The sequence below is a fragment of the Ostrea edulis genome, chromosome 5 (assembly GCF_947568905.1).
Source record: "Ostrea edulis chromosome 5, xbOstEdul1.1, whole genome shotgun sequence".
In the NCBI taxonomy this organism is placed as follows: Eukaryota; Metazoa; Mollusca; class Bivalvia; order Ostreida; family Ostreidae; genus Ostrea; species Ostrea edulis.
In genome coordinates, this window is record NC_079168.1 from 85,330,662 (window position 1) to 85,353,206 (window position 22,545).

General features: G+C 35.2%; 1 protein-coding gene across 5 annotated transcripts in view; it reads left to right on the forward strand.

Annotated features, from left to right (window-relative positions):
- LOC125649406 (probable helicase senataxin) overlaps nucleotides 1–20,060 on the forward strand; it is a 58,132-nt gene extending 38,072 nt beyond the window's left edge. For 4 of the 5 annotated variants that reach the window (XM_048876936.2, XM_048876939.2, XM_048876938.2 and 1 more), the window contains 8 exons: nucleotides 1,024–1,194; nucleotides 1,317–1,424; nucleotides 2,701–2,876; nucleotides 5,205–5,300; nucleotides 7,745–7,885; nucleotides 7,968–8,075; nucleotides 15,451–15,538; nucleotides 17,526–20,060. In XM_048876936.2, the coding sequence (XP_048732893.2) occupies nucleotides 1,024–1,194; nucleotides 1,317–1,424; nucleotides 2,701–2,876; nucleotides 5,205–5,300; nucleotides 7,745–7,885; nucleotides 7,968–8,075; nucleotides 15,451–15,538; nucleotides 17,526–17,639 (1,002 nt within the window). In that variant the 3' untranslated portion in view covers nucleotides 17,640–20,060. The remainder of the gene's footprint in view (nucleotides 1–1,023; nucleotides 1,195–1,316; nucleotides 1,425–2,700; nucleotides 2,877–5,204; nucleotides 5,301–7,744; nucleotides 7,886–7,967; nucleotides 8,076–15,450; nucleotides 15,539–17,525) is intronic. The other variant, XM_048876942.2, reaches the window with a different exon arrangement.
- Nucleotides 20,061–22,545: the final 2,485 nt, after the last annotated feature.

The window sequence follows — 22,545 nt, forward strand, 5'->3', positions numbered from 1 at the left end:
GATTCAGGTAACAGGTTAGATACAAAAGATTCAGGTAAAAAGTTAGATACAAAAGATTCGGGTAACAGGTTTAATATAAAAGATTCAGGTAACAGGTTAGATACAAAAGATTCAGGTAACAGGTTTAATATAAAAGATTCAGGTAACAAGTTCGATACAAAAGATTCAGGTAACAGGTTAGATACAAAAGATTCAGGTAACAGGTTTAATATAAAAGATTCAGGTAACAGGTTTAATATAAAAGATTCAGGTAACAGGTTTCGTATAAAAGATTCAGGTAACAGGTTAGATATAAAAGATTCAGGTAACAAGTTTAATATAAAAGATTCAGGTAACAGGTTTAATATAAAAGATTCAGGTAACAGGTTTCGTATAAAAGATTCAGGTAACAGGTTAGATATAAAAGATTCAGGTAACAGGTTTAATATAAAAGATTCAGGTAACAGGTTTAATATAAAAGATTCAGGTAACAGGTTTCGTATAAAAGATTCAGGTAACAAGTTAGATACAAAAGATTCAGGTAACAAGTTAGATACAAAAGATTCAGGTAACAGGTTTAATACAAAAGATTCAGGTAACAAGTTCGATACAAAAGATTCAGGTAACAGGTTTAATACAAAAGATTCAGGTAACAAGTTTGATACAAAAGATTCAGGTAAAAAGTTAGATACAAAAGATTCGGGTAACAGGTTTAATATAAAAGATTCAGGTAACAGGTTAGATACAAAAGATTAAGGTAACAGGTTAGATTATAAGACTTTCTTTTGAGTAGCCATGAAATATAAGGTAATTCCACCCGAGGGTGGAATTACATTTTTACCTTAATATTTTATGGCTACTCATAAGAGTGTTTTTATCTCTCATATTTCTAATTATTTTTCGTTTTCCTTGTGCCCAGCGACTTCATATTGAGAATTTTCAAATTGATTAAGTTTTCGCTATACATTAGAAACAGGTTCAGGTACATTATCTATACATTAGAACTTTTGGACATCTTTTCTTTTCTTTTTCTTTTTTCGGCAGGATGTTTCCCTTTCGAAAGCAGAGGAGTTTAGAATCAAACAGCAAATACTGCAAGCAGCTACCATTGTCTGTGGGACCCTGTCAGCTTTTGGACAGACTTATATATCTGATTTACTAAGACAACGGGAACGTGAAGGAAGGCCAGTTTTTGATTGTGTCATTGTTGATGAGGTGAGAACAATATTTTCTCTTCTGTTCTACTTTAACTTTAATACATCAAACTTGGTGTATGTTGTGTTATATGCATGTATTTTAGCCGGTGTAGTTTTGATATGCTTTTTTTTCCACTGTAGGCCTCTCAAGCTAATGAACTGGATTGCATTATACCCCTGCGGTATGGCGTAAACAAATTTATTTTAGTCGGAGATCCAGAGCAACTTTCTCCCACGGTTACCTCCAGTGTGAGTTGCTATACGTCTAAGATGGGACAATGGTGTGGCCATCATGTCCGTCTGTCTGTCCCGCTTCATGTCTGCCTCAAAACTTAAATACTCCGAGACCTAGAATCATCAAACTTTGTCAGCTTATACATCTTGGATAGGGGGTGGGTCACTGGGACCTTTAATTAAGACGATGTGGCAAAAATCCTGTTTGACTCGTAACTGGACAATTATTTGGTCTAGAATCGTCAAACTTGGTCAGTTAATGCATCTTAGGTAGAAGGTGTGTCATACTTTAAATCAAGGTCACAAACTGTACATTCAGTGGAATGTTCTGTGGACAAAAAAAGAAATGGAAAAGTTTTTCTTTGAATTAATACAATAACTTTAATTGATTTGTTTCTGGGATAAACAATAACAGAAAATAACATGATTATTATTTATAGTGCAAGTGTCATGCATCAAAGGAACATACTGTAAATGTGTTACATTTGGCTGTGTATTCTATTTAGCGCCTTTGGCTGAACACAGCTTCCGCTATTTCAAGTACATCACTAAATGCCATCCATAAATCTAGATGTTTAAAGTAATTCAGGAATGCGCTAAATCAAATCTACGTTAACTTGTTGAAAAAACGATTTCCGCCAAATATCGTACATGCCAAATATAATACGTTTACAGTATAAAAACATAGGGGAAGTCGCTAAAACAAAATTAGAAGAAAAGTACAGATATCTCGAACCCCTGGATATCTCAGAAGTTTTATCAAAGACCCTCGGATTTCCGAGATAAACATATTTTACCAGGGAAATTTTACCTGTAATGTTTTCACTAAACTATTTAGGAAACATTTGCGTACATTGGAACAGGTCTCTTAATTTTATTAGAAGTCAAAATGGATTGAAAACACCAAGCTTCGATGAACGCCTGATTTCATGGATTGATTCAACAACAAAATCCAAGAAAATTAGTGCTTAACGAATATTTATGAAACCACATTAGTCACTTTGACAGGGAGATGATACTTAATAATCACTTGAAAGAGAAATGGTACTTAATAGCAACTTAGAAAGGGAGATGATATTCAATAGTTACTCTGGCTTTTCATGAGAATTTACGTATGATTCAGTGCAATGCGTAAGTAAGTTATAATGTGTATATGGTATCATGGTGCATCACAGTCTTTCTTTTGTCATGACGAGGTATGAATATACAGCTCCTGTTCGCTAATGAGATGATGCTCTTGTTCCCATATCATACTGTAGCTGTTACTAATGTTAAAGATCCTCTGTTGTAGAAAACTGCCCAGAATTTGTTTGGTCAGTCACTGTTTGAAAGATTTTACCGCCATTTCCAGTCGTGTAAGGAGACCGATAGTCCTATTCTGATGTTGGACACCCAATACCGCATGCATCCCGAAATTGCGTACTGGCCGTCACAATATATATACCAGGGAAAACTGAAAACTGACAGGTTAGTTATCGCATGGCATTGTGATTTAGAACACCAGGTGATGGACGTCATCCAGCCATTACTTTCTGGCCAGTCTCAGGTGGATGACTGGAGTCAGAATGTGTGTATAGTTGTATTCTCTTCTCCGTCCTGTATCCTCTCCCAAGATCTCAACATAAATTTTACATGCAGTATCTGAATTCAGATCACATAATACCTGTAGTGAGTTCATGTGGATTTAAATTTCTTTTTTTCAATTACATATTTCAGTATTGACACAGTTGTTGAATTTGAACTGATTTCTCACCCTTCAATGTACAGCAAAACATTCAAGCGACTCTCTATGGTTCAAACTTTGATCTTTCAAAGTTCTTTATCATCATTGTCCCGATTTTTCTCTCTCTCTATTCAAGGAAGCAAATTTACTACCGATCTCCAGAACTTTCTATCTCTCAAAGTTCTCTATCTCGAGAAGTGAAATTTGGGTCCCATAAAACATATTTCATTGTTTATCACTCTTGATACGCCCAAGCATAATTATGATTATTACCTCTATAATAGTGAATGCCTGTTGATAGCTTGGCTGTTTTAACTAGGGGTTTACATAAGTGACACATCGCCTGGGCTTCTATTTGAAGTGTAAAGTTATTTAATTGGTCAGTCTCACCCTCCACCTGAGTTCCATCTTTGTTATATACATGTATTCTGACAATAATTAAAATTTATGATTTGTTTGGAATTGACAAGGAGACAGCAATTTTGAGAAAATAATTCAAAGACATGCTAACAAAACATTGTTATTAATAAGAAGATTTGCTTTGTGTAAAGCAAATGGAAATTGTGATGATTGTGCACTGTGTAGTGAGAGAATGTGAAATTTTGTTATTTATGAGAAATTCATCTTGTAAATTATCATGAAAAAACCCCCAAATAATTACATAAGCTTTAAAAAAAATTATTTATACAAGACAAAGTTCTGTATTCTTGAAATTGAGTCAGTTTATACGTAAAAACATGAAGAAAAATGTGTCAAAACAACCCCAGGATGTTGCAAGTATGCAATCCGGTTACTATAAAATCTAAATGATTATGGTCGGACGTTTAATTTCCTGATTTAGATCGACATTCAGTCTTTTGAACTCTTGATCTCTGGAAGTTTTATCAAGGTCCCATGAACTTTGAGTTATTGAGAATCACCTGTATCAGGTGTCTCTAGAGTCACAGACACCCCTTTCAGCTCTCTTTTGATTTTTAACCAAATATTTTCAATCACATTTAGATCTGGAGAATGAGCTGGCCATTCTGTGCAGTTTATATTATTTTCAGTCATGTAGTTTTTCACCGCGAGGGTCCTATGTACGGGGGCATTATTGTCGTGATAAATGTAGTCTTTGTTGGGAAAATGTTGGGCAATTACCGGCCATAAATTGTTATCAACTATTTCCATGTATTTTAGAGCATTTATATTACCTTCTACAGGTACAATAGTTTCCATACCATCAAAACACATGCATCCCCCGATCATTAATGATATCCTCCTCCTAGACGGAGCGGACACTAAGTGAGGACTGTTAGCTTCAGCGTCTTTTCTCCATATATACACATGATTATCTGTCCCGATCACAATCTGACTTTCATCAGAAAATATGTATGTTTTCCACTCCGGGTCACCTTTCGAATATTTCTGCTCTTGACACCATTTAACCTGCTTTTTTCTGTTTACACATCGCACCACCATTGTTTTCCTTGCATGCTTCCTTTTTACCCTTCTTCATGTAACTTTCTGAACACTGTTTTTTCACTAAATTGTCTTCCCCTTTCTTTGTTTAATTTGCATGTTTATTCAGTTAAACCGTCTCTTCTGATGGCCTTAGCAAGACAACTTAACTTCGACTAATCCCGTGTTGTAAACGAAAGTCGACGGCCTGATCTCAGCATGTTTTCAACGGTACTCTGCTTGTGAAATTTATCCAAAATACTCACAATCGTTGACCTAGGTATACCAAACATCCTCGCCAATTCTGCTTTATTTGGTGTATGATTCGCAGATTTTATAATAATTTTTTTCACCTCCATGCTAAACTCTTTCGATTACCAACCCATGTTTTCTAGCAGTGATTTTCAGTGTTTATGAACTTGCAGATAACAGAATGATGTCACCAGTTCGTGATGCAATTTCTCTAGTTTCTTGATGGAAAGTTTCATTTATTTTTGTACATTCTAAATTTAGCGCAAGTTAAAAATAGCCGAGGATTGTATCACAATTTGATGCAACGCCAAGAAAATGCCGAATACTTTTGTCCATTGACTATATATATACATTGTTCTTTTCTTGAATTCTATTTTTAGTTCTCTAAGAAAACGTTGCCAGCAGAATAGTAGATTGAAACCATTTGTTCTATTTGACATCGAAGATAGCCATGAAAATCTCTCTCAAACAACAGGGTAGGTATTTATCACTAGGACAGCCTGAATTATTTATTCTACACAGTGTTGAAGACAACCATGAAAATCTTTCTTGAACAACAGGGTAGATACTGTACTGACAGCGTGTCATTGGGACAGCCTGAATTATTTACTTTATTCTGTATATCACATGGCAGAAATAAACTTAGCTACTTTTTGTAAGCAAGACTTGAAGTCAGATAAATCATCAATCATTTTTAGCTTTTCTGATCAAAGTTTGTCTGTTGTCTGTCATTGTTGTAAACTTATCACATTAATTTTTCATCTTCTTCTCCAGAACCACTGGGTCAATTTCACTCATCGTTGGGTGAAGGGGATTCAAGTTTGTTCAAATGAAGAGCCATGGTCCCGCCAAACGGGAGATTCATTGATTGATTGTATCTTGTTTAACGTCTCTATCGAGAATTTTTCACTCATATGGAGACGTCACCAAGACCGGTGAAGGGCTTCAAATTTAAGACTTTGCTCAGCGCTTATGGCCATTGAGCAGTGAGGGTTCTTTAGCGTGCCACACCTACTGTGACACCGCACATCCGTTTTTAAGGTAATCTCTAAGGACCCGTGACATTCACACCTGATGTCGAGTGTTTGGCGATGGAACTGTCACTACCTGTTTTAACAACTTAGGTCTTGTCACAGCCAGGATTCGAACCCCGACCTTCCGCATGCGGGGCGAACACTCTAACCTTTAGGCCATCACGGCGGTTCCAAATGGGAGATAATCAAGAGAAGGCAAAAATAGGTTGGGGTCGTTTAAAAATCTTCTGATGAAGAACCACTGGGCCAGAGAAGTTAAGATATACTTAAAGCTTCCTGATCTAGTGTAGATTCAAGCTTGTGTAATGGTGTGGGTTTTAAAGGTATTATGTAAACAACAACACAAATTAGGGTCCAACATACAAGTGTTGTAATTTTTCAGCCCTGAAATATATAACAACATTGCTTATCCACAAATCATAATAATAAAAATAGTTGAATACTACTCGAAATACTCTGACATTCACACATAACACATTTAAACTAGTACATTTGAATTTATCATAATTTATACTGATATTCATTTTTCTTAATTAATAAAAAAATTTAAGATACTGTAGAAATGGCTAGGATTACCCTCATTTAGCCACTATCATACAAAATGCATAGAATTGAAATAGTCAGCAAATACAATACTTTGAATAGTATATATGATCATAAAAGCCTCAGATACAATTATATTTACTTACACTCTGGTCAAGATGTACTTCGATTAAAATAGTGACTATTTATACTCTCTTCTTGTTACATATAGACTACATAGTGACTATATATACTCTCTTGTTATATATAGACTACATAATGACTATTGATACTCGCTTGTTATATATAGACTACATAATGACTATATATACTCTCTTGTTATATATAGACTACAGAGTGACTATTGATACTCTCTTGTTGTATATAGACTACAGAGTGACTATTGATACTCTCTTGTTGTATATAGACTACATAGTGACTATTTATACTCTCTTCTTGTTACATATAGACTACAGAGTGACTATTGATACTCTCTTGTTATATATAGACTACATAATGACTATTGATACTCGCTTGTTATATATAGACTACATAATGACTATATATACTCTCTTGTTATATATAGACTACAGAGTGACTATTGATACTCTCTTGTTACATATAGACTACAGAGTGACTATTGATGCTCTCTTGTTATATATAGACTACATAGTGACTATTGATACTCTCTTGTTATATATAGACTACATAATGACTATATATACTCTCTTGTTATATATAGACTACAGAGTGACTATTGATATTCTCTTGTTATATATAGACTACATAGTGACTATTGATATTCTCTTGTTATATATAGACTACAGAGTGACTATTGATACTCTCTTGTTATATATAGACTACATAGTGGCTATTGATACTCTCTTGTTATATATAGACTACAGAGTGACTATTGATACTCTCTTGTTATATATAGACTACAGAGTGACTATTGATACTCTCTTGTTATATATAGACTACAGAGTGACTATTGATACTCTCTTGTTACATATAGACTACATAATGACTATATATACTCTCTTGTTACATATAGACTACATAATGACTATTGATACTCTCTTGTTACATATAGACTACATAGTGACTATTGATACTCACTTGTTATATATAGACTACAGAGTGACTATTTATACTCTTGTTACATATAGACTACAGAGTGACTATTGATACTCTCTTGTTGTATATAGACTACAGAGTGACTATTGATACTCTCTTGTTATATATAGACTACATAATGACTATATATACTCTCTTGTTATATATAGACTACATAATGACTATATATACTCTCTTGTTATATATAGACTACATAATGACTATATATACTCTCTTGTTATATGCAGATCCTTGAACAATCCAGCAGAAGTGAAGTTTATCGTTCAACTGACTTTGGTCATTCTAAAGTCCACCAGGCCTCGGGACATTGGAATCATTGCCCCATATAAAAGCCAGAAACATCTGCTGTGTACCAGCCTTTCCCAGGAGTAAGTCGATCTAGTTAATGTGTACCTCTAGTTTCTTCTCAGCATAGTACAGGAATGGTTGTCTCTCAACTGTTTTTTATAGAGGTGTGAAAGATGTTGAGATAAGCACGGTGGACGGGTTTCAGGGACGAGAGAAAGAAGTCATCGTCTTCTCATGTGTGCGAGCTAAGAGCCAGTCTGGATCTATTGGGTAATGTTATTTCTGTGTCAACAAATGCTGTCAGTTTTAAACTGGAAAGTAATTGCTCTTTAATATTGTATGTTGTAAATATCAGAGTCATTAGGCTTTATGAGAAACCTGTATTGTTAAAACAGTAGGGATCTATAGGATATATAGTTATATCTACAACAGTCGTAGCATGCGACAAATAGTGTAGATTAGAATTGCTAACAGGTTTGCCTTAACTGACCAGTATTTTACCGGTTAACCGTGTTTAACCGACTGCAGTAGCCTATAGTTTACTTTGTAACTGGGTGGCCCAAGTGTGATTTGCGATCCCAGCAGCATGTCAAACGTTTAACAGATTAGGTAGTGACTGTTCCTTCGCCACAAGACAGAATGAAAGTCATGGATCTTTCAGATATGAATTAAAAAACAGAGGCCTTCTGTCAAGGTAAACATTAGCATGATATAGAACCTACACTGCTACAGTTGCAGGGATCAAAATTTGTGGCACTTTGCCTACAGCAGGTGATGTTTTCCCATGAGTAAAAGATTCTCAAGGTAAAACAACATATGAACATGCAAACGGTATCAAATCTGGCATGAAAAGATTTGTTCTCTCCATAGATACCCACACAGATGGTTCTCCAAATCCCTTGATCAACCATAATACATAGATGCAGATCTGTAGCTCTCTGGGAAAATATTGGGACAGATCAGAGAGCTATAGATCCACCCCTTATCAAAATCTTCCATTTAAAGTGTAGAAAAAATGTGCATGGTTGAGGTACATGTATTATATTGTTCTTGCATTGCCATCTCAAAAATTCATAAGAAAAAATTTGTAAAATGTTTTCACACTATGTTTCCAAACATCTCTTCAAACATTCATTAAATCTTTATACAACCTAAAAACTCACAGCTTCAGACATTCATAAATCTTTCTACAACCTGAAAACTCACAGCTTCAAACATTCATTAAATCTTTCTACAACCTAAAAACTCACAGCTTCAGACATTCATTAAATCTTTCTACAACCTGAAAACTCACAGCTTCAAACGTTCATTAAATCTTTCTACAACCTGAAAACTCACAGCTTCAAACATTCATTAAATATTTATACAACCTGAAAACTCACAGCTTCAAACATTCATTAAATCTTTGTACAACCTTGTAATGAAGTTCTTTTGGATTTTGTATAGGCAATAGAGAAAATGATAAATCGTAGAATAAATAAAAAGAAAATTTATTTAGCAATAAGAATAGAAATATAGAGATGTTTGAAAAACAAAGAAATCACACTTTCAGATTCACACACCCATACTCTCTCACCGAGAAAGAAAATATAAATTGGTATAATAAACCTGGCAATATTGACAATCAATGTAACGTATAACTGTCAAGACAATTCAATAGTTAATACAACAAATATGTCATTCCAGGCTGAAAATGTAACTGGTAATAAATGTATTACAAAATGGTTCAAATAGTAGCAAATTCCGCTAAGGGCTATTCCAGAAATAAATACATGGGGGGATCGGGAGGCACCTTTTGTATATACCAAGCACCCATAAAAAAAAATAAAAAATTACCCCATGACCCATCAAATTGATAAACTCATTTTACAATGACCCATCTAATTAAAAAAAAAAACTAACCAGACCCACCTCAAAAATATTTTTAAAAATGAAAACGGTACAAATCTCGCGAGGTTTTCGGGACAAAGATTCTAGTCAATGACACAGTAATGCCTGTGTGACATTGTATCACGGTAGTTCTGAAGAAACGATGTCACATCAACAATCAAAGGCATCTATGGCGGGAATGTTGGAAAGATTGGGAGTCCAAACGATGCTATTATCATGAAATGGGTATGGATATGTTTTTCCACGAATCGTTCGTCTACTAATGGAGCCCGAGCCCGGAGGCCACTATATCACCATCACACTGACTGATAAATATAACGCATCGGTACCCTCGTATAAATCAACTAAGGTTTGCCTATTTTTATTAGAAAACGGAATACCTATTGGTTTCAAAATATTCCCAAAATCGATGCACTGTAAACTGTAATAATCTACAGAACAGAGTTCGCTGCCATCACGTCCAAAGGGACCCTACTAAACGCGCCTCTAATTTGAAGAGTGCCGTAATGGAAAGTTATGCGCTGCAAAGAGCGACAACTCGAATAGTTCTATGTTACTTCCGATTTCCGATTTCGAAAGCAGCATTTCGAAAGCACGTTTTCAATTTTCCCTCCGACGTTTTGTAACCAACACGACAAGAGCGACAATAAAAATATTCTGAAAACTCAACACCCACGTGGCACAAAATAAAACAATAGAAACTACCCACTACCCATAATAAATATTTTTTTAACAGTCCAACCACAGACCAAATAAAATCTGAAAAAATACGACCACCCACACAAAAAAATATCATTTGCCGCCCGACCCCCCCATTTGATCATTTCTGGAACAGCCCTAACTACAGAAAAAGTTAAACAGTAGTAAATTACGTTTTGTACAAATTTCTCAAATTCCTTTTTGATAAAATGTTAATTTACTGAAACTCAATATGAAAGTTTGGCTACTCAGCACAATTCAATTTAACGCCACATCACACTTGGCACAACCAGGCCTCCATACAGCGTGAACAGCCCCTCCGCTTCCAGTCCCGGACTCGCAGGTCTCTCACTGAACATGTACAGTGCGGTCTCACGTGTTTTGATTCCCACTCCGAGCACCTACTGAAACACTGAGAGTACTGCCTGATATGGCCCAGATAGCTTTTTAAATCCCCTCTGCACTGAAATAGCAATAACTTAACCTAAAACCCATACACAAAGTGACTTGGGTAACAACAAAATAGAAAACACAATACACGAGAAAATTAACCCGAAACCTCGCAAATATTTTCACACAAAATAGCTTACCGGCTGGAGAAAACCAATGCCCACATAGTAAAATGTTTGTCTCTCTGGCTACCCATTACCCAGACTAACTTCTGGAATTCGCCAAGAAAAGACCCCTGCTGGACAGCATGAAAACGTGGCCGCACGCTTGACAAACAGCCGCTACTCTGACTGACCAAACCGGTATGCTAAAAATAGCCTTATCGACAACACTCACACTACGGAAACACCTTACAAGCATAAACAACTATTTACAGACAATACCACAAAAAACTAACTAAAATGAAAATTAACTTCATCACAAACCTGAAAACTCACAGCTTCAAACATTCTGTAGTAATTAGGGCAATACGGACCGTGGGGTCTTGGGTTCGATTCCCGGTCCAGCCTAAGATTTTCTCCTCTCTCCTATATATACTACATTTGGTGCCGTTGACCACCCCTGGTTTTGCAAGTGAAGGTCTTGTCAGGGGAGAAAAGAATCTGGGATGTATGTCTTTGAGGGCGAAGACTAATTAAGGAGGGAGGAATGTAGTAATTAGAGCTATACGGACAGTGGATATCGTCCTGTATAGCTCAGTGGTTAGAGCACCTGACTAGTAATGCAGGGGTCCTGGGTTCGATTAACTCACAGCTTCAAATCATTTCATTTGTTGACATAACCATGTTAGGTAGCAAGTTTTTTACCTTATTACCCTGACTGGATTTTAACCTACTTTTAAGAAAAGTTAACCTACCGGGTATGCAATATCTTCTGAACTATTTAAGGTAGGGCTTTCATATTTTGTATATAAATTTCTTATGGAAAACCTTACATTTCATACCATGATTTTTTAATCTTGTGACACTGTATCATGGTTATATTGTGACTCTGAGGCTAGGTTGGGGCTACAATATGGGTTCAAAAATTTTCATGGGAATAAAGATCGCAAAAAATGTTTAGAAATCACAATAGCTAAACAGCAGCAGGGCCAGGGTGACTCGTGTGAATGATGTGGCCCATAAGCCTCTTGTTTCTCTCATTATGAAGTAAAATTTTACTTACTAGTATCAATTTTGTAGATTATTAATCATTAGTTGGTTCCACAAAGTTCCTATTTTGTCGCAAAACACAAAAATATGTTCAATGTTTTCAGAGCTGTGTCCACAAAATGAGCAAATATCATTATCCACAACTTTGATTTTTTTTAAGTAACTTTTAACAGGTATAATTCAATGTAGAATTCTGTATTGCAACCATTGTGCTGCTGAATCTGACGTTAATTTAAAACATATTTCAAAAACTTCCTTGGTAATGAAATCTCTATAGCCCCTCAAAAATGGACATGAATTCCATTTAGCAATTGAAGTCGGAATTTCTTCTTTATAAGTAATGTTCTTATATATATAATTTGTGCATTTCTTATGCAATAGTATATCTTCATAGTGAAAAGGTGTGGATGGACCATTAACATATTTTCTCAACTCTTTCGACACACATAATTTTTTTGCCATCGTAGAAATAGAATTTATAATACTGTTGTATTGCATAAAACAAACATGATCAATATCAATTTTTTTTTCAAATCTATCCATTGTTAGAAAAACAGCGTTAGAGTCTACAAAATCATTGACTGTCTTGACACCTTTTTCATACCACTTTTTTACAAACACATATGATTTGCCAACTTTAACTTTTGAATTGTACCATATTGGAACATTTACAAAATTCATTTGTGTCCGAGAATTCAATGTCAAGTGTAAACTCATTACCTTCATCCATGAAGTAAAAACATCAGTCCAAAATGGATTAAAAGTATTTTTTAGCAGACAATATATATATTCATCCCCAAAATCTAAGATTTTATTCACCACTCCTTTTCCATAAGAAGCTTCAAAAATGTTCATCCAGGATGGGTTGCATGTTGATACTTTTTGAATCCATGAGCACTTTAAAGATATTATGAAATTATTTATATTGGTCATGTTAAGCCCACCCAACATGCATTTTTGAGTAACCGTTACTCTTTTAACTTTATCACATTTTGCTTTCCATATAAATCTAAAGAGTTCCTGTGTTAATGAGTTTATGATTTCTTGACTGGGATTTGGTAGTGCAGAAAATAGGTGATTAAGTTTTGGGAGGAGAAGCGTTTTAATGACTGTGACTCTTCCTATGGGTGTTAAAATCCTTCTACTCCACTGCTTTATCATATTGCATGAATAGTAGGAATCTGAGGACTAAAATTTAATTCTACAATTTTTTCTAGATCAACTGAAAAATGTATTCCTAGGAGAGTGAAGCTTGTGGATCCCCAGTCTAGTTTCCATCTTGGGTGATGATAGACATCAGCAGAAAATTTTTTTGCTCCAATCCAAATAATTTTTGTTTTGGAGCTGTTTATTTTTAATCCTGATAGCTTTGAGAAGAATTCTAGGGTTTCCAAAGCATTAAAAAGTGATTTATCTGAGCCATCAAGGGTCAAATATGTATCATCCGCGTACTGAGACATTTTATGTTCTTTATCATTGATAACTATACCTTTAATATTTTTATTTTGTTTAATCAAAATAGCAAGTACTTCTGCACATAGAATAAATAAGTATGGGGCAATAGGGTCACCCTGACGGCACCCTCTCTGAATGTCGAATTGTTCAGAGAGCTTTCCACATTGTAGAACTGAGGCTTTGATATTGGTATTTAGAATTTTAACCCAAGTAATTACATTGTTACCGAAACCAAAGAAATCTAAGACCTTATATATAAATGACCATGATATTGAGTCAAATGCTTTCTCAAAATCTATAAGCATAAGCAAACCTGGTAAATTATGTTTTTCTGTATATGCCATGAGGTCATATAAATCTAGTATTTTCCCCTATATATCTACCTTTTATGAAGCCAGTTTGTGTATTAGACATAAGATAATCTAAAGTACTTTTAATTTTTTGGCTAATACAGCCTGATATTAATTTATATAACACATTAAGTAGAGTGATAGGCCGCCAATTCTTAAGGAATTGCCTTGGTTTATCACCCTTTGGTAAACAAGAAATGATACCAAGTCTCTGTGAGACTGGTAAATATCCTTGCCTAAAGATTTGATTAATAGCACCAGTAATACAAGCCTTAAGATCATTCCAAAAAAATTTAAAAAATTCTGTTGTAAATCCATCACTGCCTGGAGACTTATTGTTTTTCATTTCTTTAAGCACTTGAAAGATTTCACGCTCACCAATATCTTTTTCCAGATCCATGGAAGTTTTTTGATCAAGTCTAGGTAATTTTGTTAAAGTTAATATATCATTCAGGTCCATATTGATCAAATCAGAGTCGTAATTCTTATATAGGTTTTCATAAAACTGTTTGATTTCTTTCAGAATATCTGATTGATTTGTCATCCTACCGTATATACTCGCCTATAAGTCGATCGGTCCGCCTATAAGTCGGTTGTATTTTTTATTAAGGTTATTTTGTAGGAATTTGCCATTGACCCGCTTATAAGTCGGTACAAATTTTTGTCAGAATCGATCGACAATTTCAAGTCAATGCTCTTGTGTTTTTACCTATGTTTCAAAACATATTTTGAGAAATTAATAATTATGAGGTGCTCAATATCCAAGCCATACCTGTTTGGGGTTTAAACGCAACCCTTTATCTAGTATGGGCAATGATCCCTTGTTTACCTAAGCAATTATTGTCGCCTAATTACCAGTACCTGACACTGTGTTTACTTAGTGGCACGCGCCTCGCGAAAACTGTTACTGTGGGATTCCGGTATAATTCATTGTATCAACAATTTTAAGAGTCAAGAATGATGATCTAAATTATCTGTTAACAATATTCAATCTTTTATGAAATATATTTCAGCCGGTATACATATGAATATTTCAATATTAAATTGGGTTCGTAATTAAATTTTACCGATAAACGATAGATTAGTTGAATATTGAAAGTTTTAATTATAGCGGTATGTAAATATTTTTTAACTAGATAAATGTACTTTATACATAATTTTAAAATACATAAACAATACAATATGTCTAGATAATCAGTTGTGTGGTAGTCCATGATAATCGTCGGAGTTGTTTAAAAAACACTAGCTCTACATTACGCCGCCCAGAAAAATACCAATCTTAGAACGCGCCTATAAGTCGGACATAGAGTTTTGGACCAAAAATTGACTCCCAAAAATCCGACTTATAGGCGAGTATATACGGTATGTTTTGTTGAGGCAATTTTGTTCAAACTTGTGCAGGAATGTGGCCACAATAGGGTGTCAAATTCTTAATTGTAGAAGACTTCTCAAGAACAACAAACCTTCAGTTTGGAAAATTAATATGCATGTATCCTCATGTAGTGTAGATTCAAATTTAGTCAAACTCTCTGTATGAGCAATGGTGACTCAGGTGAGCATTATGACCCCCATACGCCTCTGATAAGAAGATTATGCTGAAGCTGCAATCTGACAGACATTGTATTCAGGGTATGCTTTGTTACTTGACAGTTTCATGGCGGACAGGAAGAGGATGAATGTAGCTCTGACGCGAGCTAAATCAGCACTGTACATAGTCGCTCATCTGAACTCACTACAAGTAAGGCATATGAGTTTATCTACGATCTACAGATCAACAGTCGACAAGTTAACCGACTGAACGACCAAGCTAGGCTATCAAAAGGAATATACTAATATTGCTGATATTTATAGTGGATCTAAGACAAGTAGAGAGTGTAAAATAGCTTTTGAACGCTTCTCTTATATCACTTATCCGATAAGACTTGAAATTTGTACAATGCTTCATTGCAATCTAATTAAAACCAGATCCTAGAATACGCTCACAATCGCTACAATAGGATCTGACATAACCCCATAGGGGGTCATATCCGCATGACCTTATACTTGGAATATTCACGAGAACTATCAGTCAGTCAGATTGTGTCATACAGACAGTGATGGCTATTTAGGCGGTTCCTGGCGATTCGTAAACAAGTTGCTGTAATCTCTCTCCCACGAAGTTTATTCCACACTGTAAAATTGTATATTCTTGAATAACGAATTTTAAACTTTCGCAATAATGCTTAATCAGATCTATTCCGTTCATACAAACAACAAAACATGATATAAAATACACCCAAATTATATTAATTGTGAATTCAATTCCGATTTATGTATGAATAGGGATGGGTACGATTTGAATAGTTTTCAAGATGGTTTACTTAAATAACGCAAGGAAGATAACGCCAGTCGACGTAAATAGTGCATTGTGATGTCGCATCTAGCTGTGATGTGTTTTCTTTTAAACCCAACAATTGCAGCCATTTTCCTTGAATTGTGAACACCGACGATATCATAGATGCGCTGATTGGCTAACATAAAGTTCACATGAACATGACCCCCAATCAGGTTTATGTCAGATCTTTTTACGCAGAGTACACGGCACGGATCTAAGAAGTCTGATTTTAATTAGATTGTGCTTCATTGTCATTTGTAGATGTGCATATTGTTGGGACAGGAGGATGCAATTCTCCTTAAAGTTATAGTGGATCTAAGAGGGGTGGAGGGTATAAAGCAGCTTGTGAACACTTCTTCCCTATATGGCTTATCTCATAGATTTGAAACTTTGTACAATGCTTCGATCTTAATGATTTTCACATAGTTCTGATCCAAGGATCAAATATTTACCTACAATTTACAGTGGATCAAAGAGGAGTGTTGTATACCTGTGTAGTTTCTTTTTTCAACTACAAGGGTATGTTCGCTTTCCTACTGGTACTTCAGTATAGCAGTCTTTATTTTTGTATCGTATACAACAATGACATTGGTCACATCGATGCTGAATCTCCATCTTTTTCCTCATAATGTCCATGCTCCTGCTTTCTCCTCCGTCAAATTATATTTACATGTACTGTTGTTTTACAAGTTGTGTTTTGTTATGCAGTGATATTTCAGCTTTAAAACTTACATATTTCGATGTCATTTAGATTGTTGTACCATTGACAGGCTACAGGTAGGGGATTAAACGGTTAATTTTAATTAGATTAATCAGCAGGAGGGTCTTCAGTGGGACATTAAATAGTTTGGGAACATTCATACACGGTCGCTAGCTACGGTTACCGAGTCCGGGAGTACCCTACCTTACCTCAAAGACGTGTAAACACAGACAAAAGGTGTGACTTGCGACGATGACATTCACATTGGGCTCAGTTTATGCCTTGCCCAATACAAGTGTTGAACTATCCCATACATCCCCCAGCTAACAAATGTAACTGATATTAATGAATTCATATCAGTACGTCCCACAGGGGCCAAGTCAGTTTTTTGTAACCGATAGTCAGAGAACCATAACCTTTGTACATTGTTGTTTGATCCCAATGTCGTAATTACCCAACAGAAAATAGGGCATTTATTTGACTTTCCAGAAAATCACTCGACAAGATGATCAATAAATGTACTACCATACCAAACAGAAAACTGCCACGACATGTAAACAGCATTGAAATTGAGCTATGTACATTCCTCAAATAACTGCAGTCGTTTTAATTTGGAAGATACTAATGTATATGTGCTTGATGTATTTTTAGGAGGCTGATGCAGACTGGAAAAATCTCATTGAAGACGCTCGGCAAAGAAATTTGATTCACACTGTGGGTTGTAGGAGGGATTTCAGAAACGCTGCGACAAATATTTTGATCTAGAAATGAAATGGACATAGTATTCTTTTTATACGCAGGTCGTATTATGATTATTATGGTATGGCACTGTGGGTATGTCTGACTGTGCAGATAAAAATAGTACTTAAAAGCCTAAGATCATCAAACTTAATACAACTTACACATATTCCAAATGATTAAAGGAAGTAGCCTATTGTTTTTCAAGGTCAAACTTGCATGGGTAATTTTATAGACTCAAAACAAGATATTAGAAACGTTCTCAAACTTAACACACATATTCAACCATCATAGACAGGATGTGTAATAGCATGTTGCAGTTTCTGTTGTTTGACTGTTCATCCATCAGCACCCTGGGGGAAAGATAAAAAAGAATACTACAGGATAATCAAACCTAGTACGCATGTTATCCATGTTGAGAGGAAGATGTCTGTTATATCTCAAGGTCAGAACTCAAGGTCAAAACTCAAGGTCACACTTTTATGAAAAATTGTGAAGAAAAACAGTACTGATAAAACTTGATGTACATGGTTCACATGGTGTTGGTGCCAATTATATTTTGAAAAGTAATAATTTTCTTAGAACTAAAATTTTATTAAAACTATTAGATATTAGAAAAAGTGCTGAAACAACATTCTCAGAGACGGTTTTTGACTAAAGAATGGTTTATTTGCAGTGTTCAAAATTGGTTTAAAACTTGGTATAGACCACAGGTCTATGCCAAAACAAGATGACATAGACCTCATTGAATTGACACAGACCGCAACATTGAAAATAGAACACAAATGTAAAACTTTCATTTCCTTCTGATGTACTTAGAAAGCACATTTTCTTTCAAATTCCATAACAATTAATTTCCTCATTTCCTCATTATGTTTATCAGACGTCAACTGACTATGTGGGGTCCTTTGGGATACCTTTATTGCTTTAAATCTAGAAATGGGCATAGACAATTTGGTATATCTCAATTACAATTGGCATAGACCAGTGTCATTTGATATAGACTCGGTCTATGGTTAATTTCAAACACTGTATTTGGATGTGAACGTTCCTTTATTACTACTGCATTGTTTTATGTATTGGATGTCACTGTTACTTTTGTTGTTCCCCCAGATCCTGTAAGAAAGCAGCCTCTAGGATAACTCCTAGAAACGGGGCCAAACTAAGCTCCCTCTATTAACAAATTCCTGCAGCACTGAACATGATGTGAATATTATGACATTTTCTGAAATTTACAAATAGTAATATACACAGATCGTGATCGATGTATTCTGTGCATTGGATATTTTTTAACATGTAATTTGAAAATGACAAATGAAATTTACATAAACATTAAAGATGAACTACAACATTAGACACTGGCAATCTTAAGGACTACGTGCCACCAGTTTAGAATCGTCTACGTTATTGATGATAGACTTATAATTCATATGTTGAAACAGTCCAAAGAGACGTTAAGTTACCCTCAAATTTTGGGTAAATTTTACTGTAGTTGGATTGAATTGCTGTAGGTTGTTTTATCATGGTTGTCGATTTGTGTGTGTGATTCTTTCATTTTTGTGACAAATAATGATGTTGTACAGTAGACGTTGTTGCAAATGCTGGAGTTTCAATGTAATACCCAGTATACTGATAAATTCCTAGATTTAAATCCTTATTGGTGCTTCTGAAACATCATTAGTGTGTTGCCACAGAAATGCATTTTAACATTTCTCACAGTTCACGTAAACTTTTGAAATTTTTATGTTTAATCTCTGATCCTGTGTTAAATGTACTTGTTAATTAGGAAATGTGTAATTGATGTTTGTGGTTGTCTGGTAGAGTTATATTTGTGTGCACTCTTAAGGATGGCCAAGTGCTTACAAAAAGTAGCACTAATATGTTACCGCCCCTTTATTTTTTAAAAAGAATTCCAACGTGGTTATATTGTAACTTTCAGTTTGCTGGCTACTTTCAGTTTGCTGGCTACTTTCGTTTTTTCTTAAAAACTTGACGAACTAGCTCCAGGTTTACATGAATGATCTTAGTAACTCAGGCGAGCGTGTCTTGTTTCAAATGCTCTAGATGTATTTTATGTTAATCCCCCAGATGATAACTGTTATACATATGTACTTGTGTTTTAAAATGATTATTAAAATATGTTCATTGCTTTATATACATGAAACATGTAGTTATTATGATTTTGTACTTTCAATATATGTACTTTTTTGCTTCCAAATCATTTTACCACAAATGTGATTCCAATGGCATATATAGTAACTGTTGTAGATTGCTGAGAAACTAGTTTTTAAAACTGCATATCCATATACCGGGAGATTAGAAGCAAATTATGTCTTGAATGATATAATGCACCTATTTACAAGTAGAAAATTAATGTTAATTTTACCAATTTTTACATTTAACAATGTGACATGATTAGAAGTTGAATAAAGAATTATATACACATTTTATTTTATTCAGGCATCAAAGCAATTCATTTTATGGTATGAGGTGGGTCTCTTTGTCTTGGTAGATTTGAATCAACACATATTTGACCTTTGAAAATGCTATACATGTATATCAATAGGTTTTAAGTGCACATTATCTTGATATTAAAAGATATGTACAATTATTGGCATTTTTGAAATCAGTACAATGCTTTAGCTGCAAGGAGAAGTACAATATTGTACTCTGAGGGTAGATCAAGCATTGTATTGACCAAGAAAATGTCAATAATTGTTTTATTATATCTGACAGAATAATTCAAAACATAAAAACTGGCTCCTAGAGCCTATGAAATGATACCTGGTCAGCCATTTTTGTATACAGCTTGACACAAGACCTAGTCGAAAGTAATGAGAGATGCAAGTTTTTGTTAGCTCACCTGAGCTGAAAGCACAAGTGAGCTTTTCTGATCGCCTGCAGTCTGATTAAAACCACCCCCTCCTCCTTACACTGACGAGTGTAAGGAGGAGGGGGTGGTTTTAATCAGACTGGATCGCCTGTTGTCCGTCTGCACGTCTGTAAACTTTACATTTTCAAATTCTTCTCCCACTGGGCCAATTTCAACCAAACTTGGTAAAAAGCATACTTGAGTGAAGGGCTTTCAAGTTTGTTCAAATGAAGGGCCATGCCCCCTTTGAAAGGGGAGATAATCACATAAATGTAAAAATAGGGTGGGGTCATTTAAAAATCTTCTCAAGAACCAGTGGGCCAGAAGAGCTGAAATTTATATGAAAGCTTCCTGACATAGACAGTGCAGATTCAAGTTTATTAAAATTATGGACCCGTGGTGGGGTGGGGGGGGGGGCACAATAGGGGATAAGTTTTGCATGCAAATATATAAATATATAGGGGAAATCTTTAAAAATCTTCTCAAGAACTACTGGGCCAGGAAAGTACAAATTTACATGAAAGCTTTCTGACATAGTGCAGATTCAAGTTTGTTAAAATCATGGCCTCTGGGGGTAGGAAGGGGCCACAAAAGAGGATCAAATATTTACAAACAAATATATAGGGAAAATCTTCTCGACGAGAACCACTGGGCCAGGAATGTACAAATTTACATGAAAGCTTTCTGACATAGTGCAGATTCAAGTTTGTCAACATCATTACTCTCTTGGGGTAGGATGGGGCCACAAGAGAGGATCAAAGTTTTACATACAAATGTATAGAGAAAATGTATAAATATCTTTTTCTTAAGAACCACTGGGCCAGGAAAGTACAATTTTACATGAAAGCTTTCTGACATAGTGCAGATTCAAGTTTGATAAAATCATGAACCCTAGGGTTGGGATGAGGCCACAATAGGGGATCAAAGTTTTACATTCAAATATATAGGAAAAATCTTCTCGAGAACCACTGGGCCAGGAAAGCACAAATTCATATGAAAGCTTCCTGACATAGTGTAGATTCAAGTGTTGAAATCATGGTCCCCGGGCATGGGGTAGGGCCACAATAGGGGATCAAAGTTTTACATACTAATATATAGTGAAAATCTTCACAAGAACATTGGGCCAGAGAAATTTACATGAAAGTTTCCTGTCATATATAGTGCAGATTCAAGTTTGTAAAATGGCCCTGGGGGCCACAATGGAGATCAAAGTTTTATCTGTTCTATCTGCACCCATCCTTTCCAAGAGGACCGTTATAAAAAAAACAGGATGTGTTTGTGAAACACAAATGCCCCCGATAATGGCCAATTCCGAAGATGGCCAAGGTCACAAGGGCAAATATCTTGGTACCAGTAGCAAGATCTTGTCAAAAAAAATGCTTATGTACAATATGAAAGCTCTAATATTTACCATTTAGAAGTTATGGCCAATGTAAAAAAAAAAAAGAATTAAAAGCAGGTCAAATGTCAAGGTCAAAAGGTTCAATACCAATGGAAAGGTCTTGTAACAAGGAATACTCATGTGAAACATCAAAGCTCCATCTCTTACTGTTCAAAAGTTATTAGCAAGGTTAAAGTTTTCAAAAAGTAGGTCGAACTCCAAGGTCAACGTCACAGGGTAAAAAATGTTGGTACCCACGGAAAGGTCTTGTCACAAGGAATACTCATGTGAAACATCAAAACTCTTATCTCTTATTGTTCAAAAGTTATTAGCAAGGTTAAAGTTTTCAAAAAGTAGGTCAAACTCCAAGGTCACGGGGTAAAAAATGATGGTACCCACGGAAAGGTCTTGTCACAAGGAATACTCGTGTAATATCAACGCTCTATCTCTTATTGTTAAAAGTTATTAGCAAGGTTAAAGTTTTCAAAAAGTAGGTCAAACTCCAAGGTCACGGGGTCAAAAATGTTGGTACCCACGGAAAGGTTTTGTCACAAGGAATACTCATGTGAAATATCAAAGCTCTATCACTTACTGTTCAAAAGTTATTAGCAAGGTTAAAGTTTCAGACAAAATTACAGATGACAGACAGGACAAAAACAATATGCCCTTCGATCTCGGGG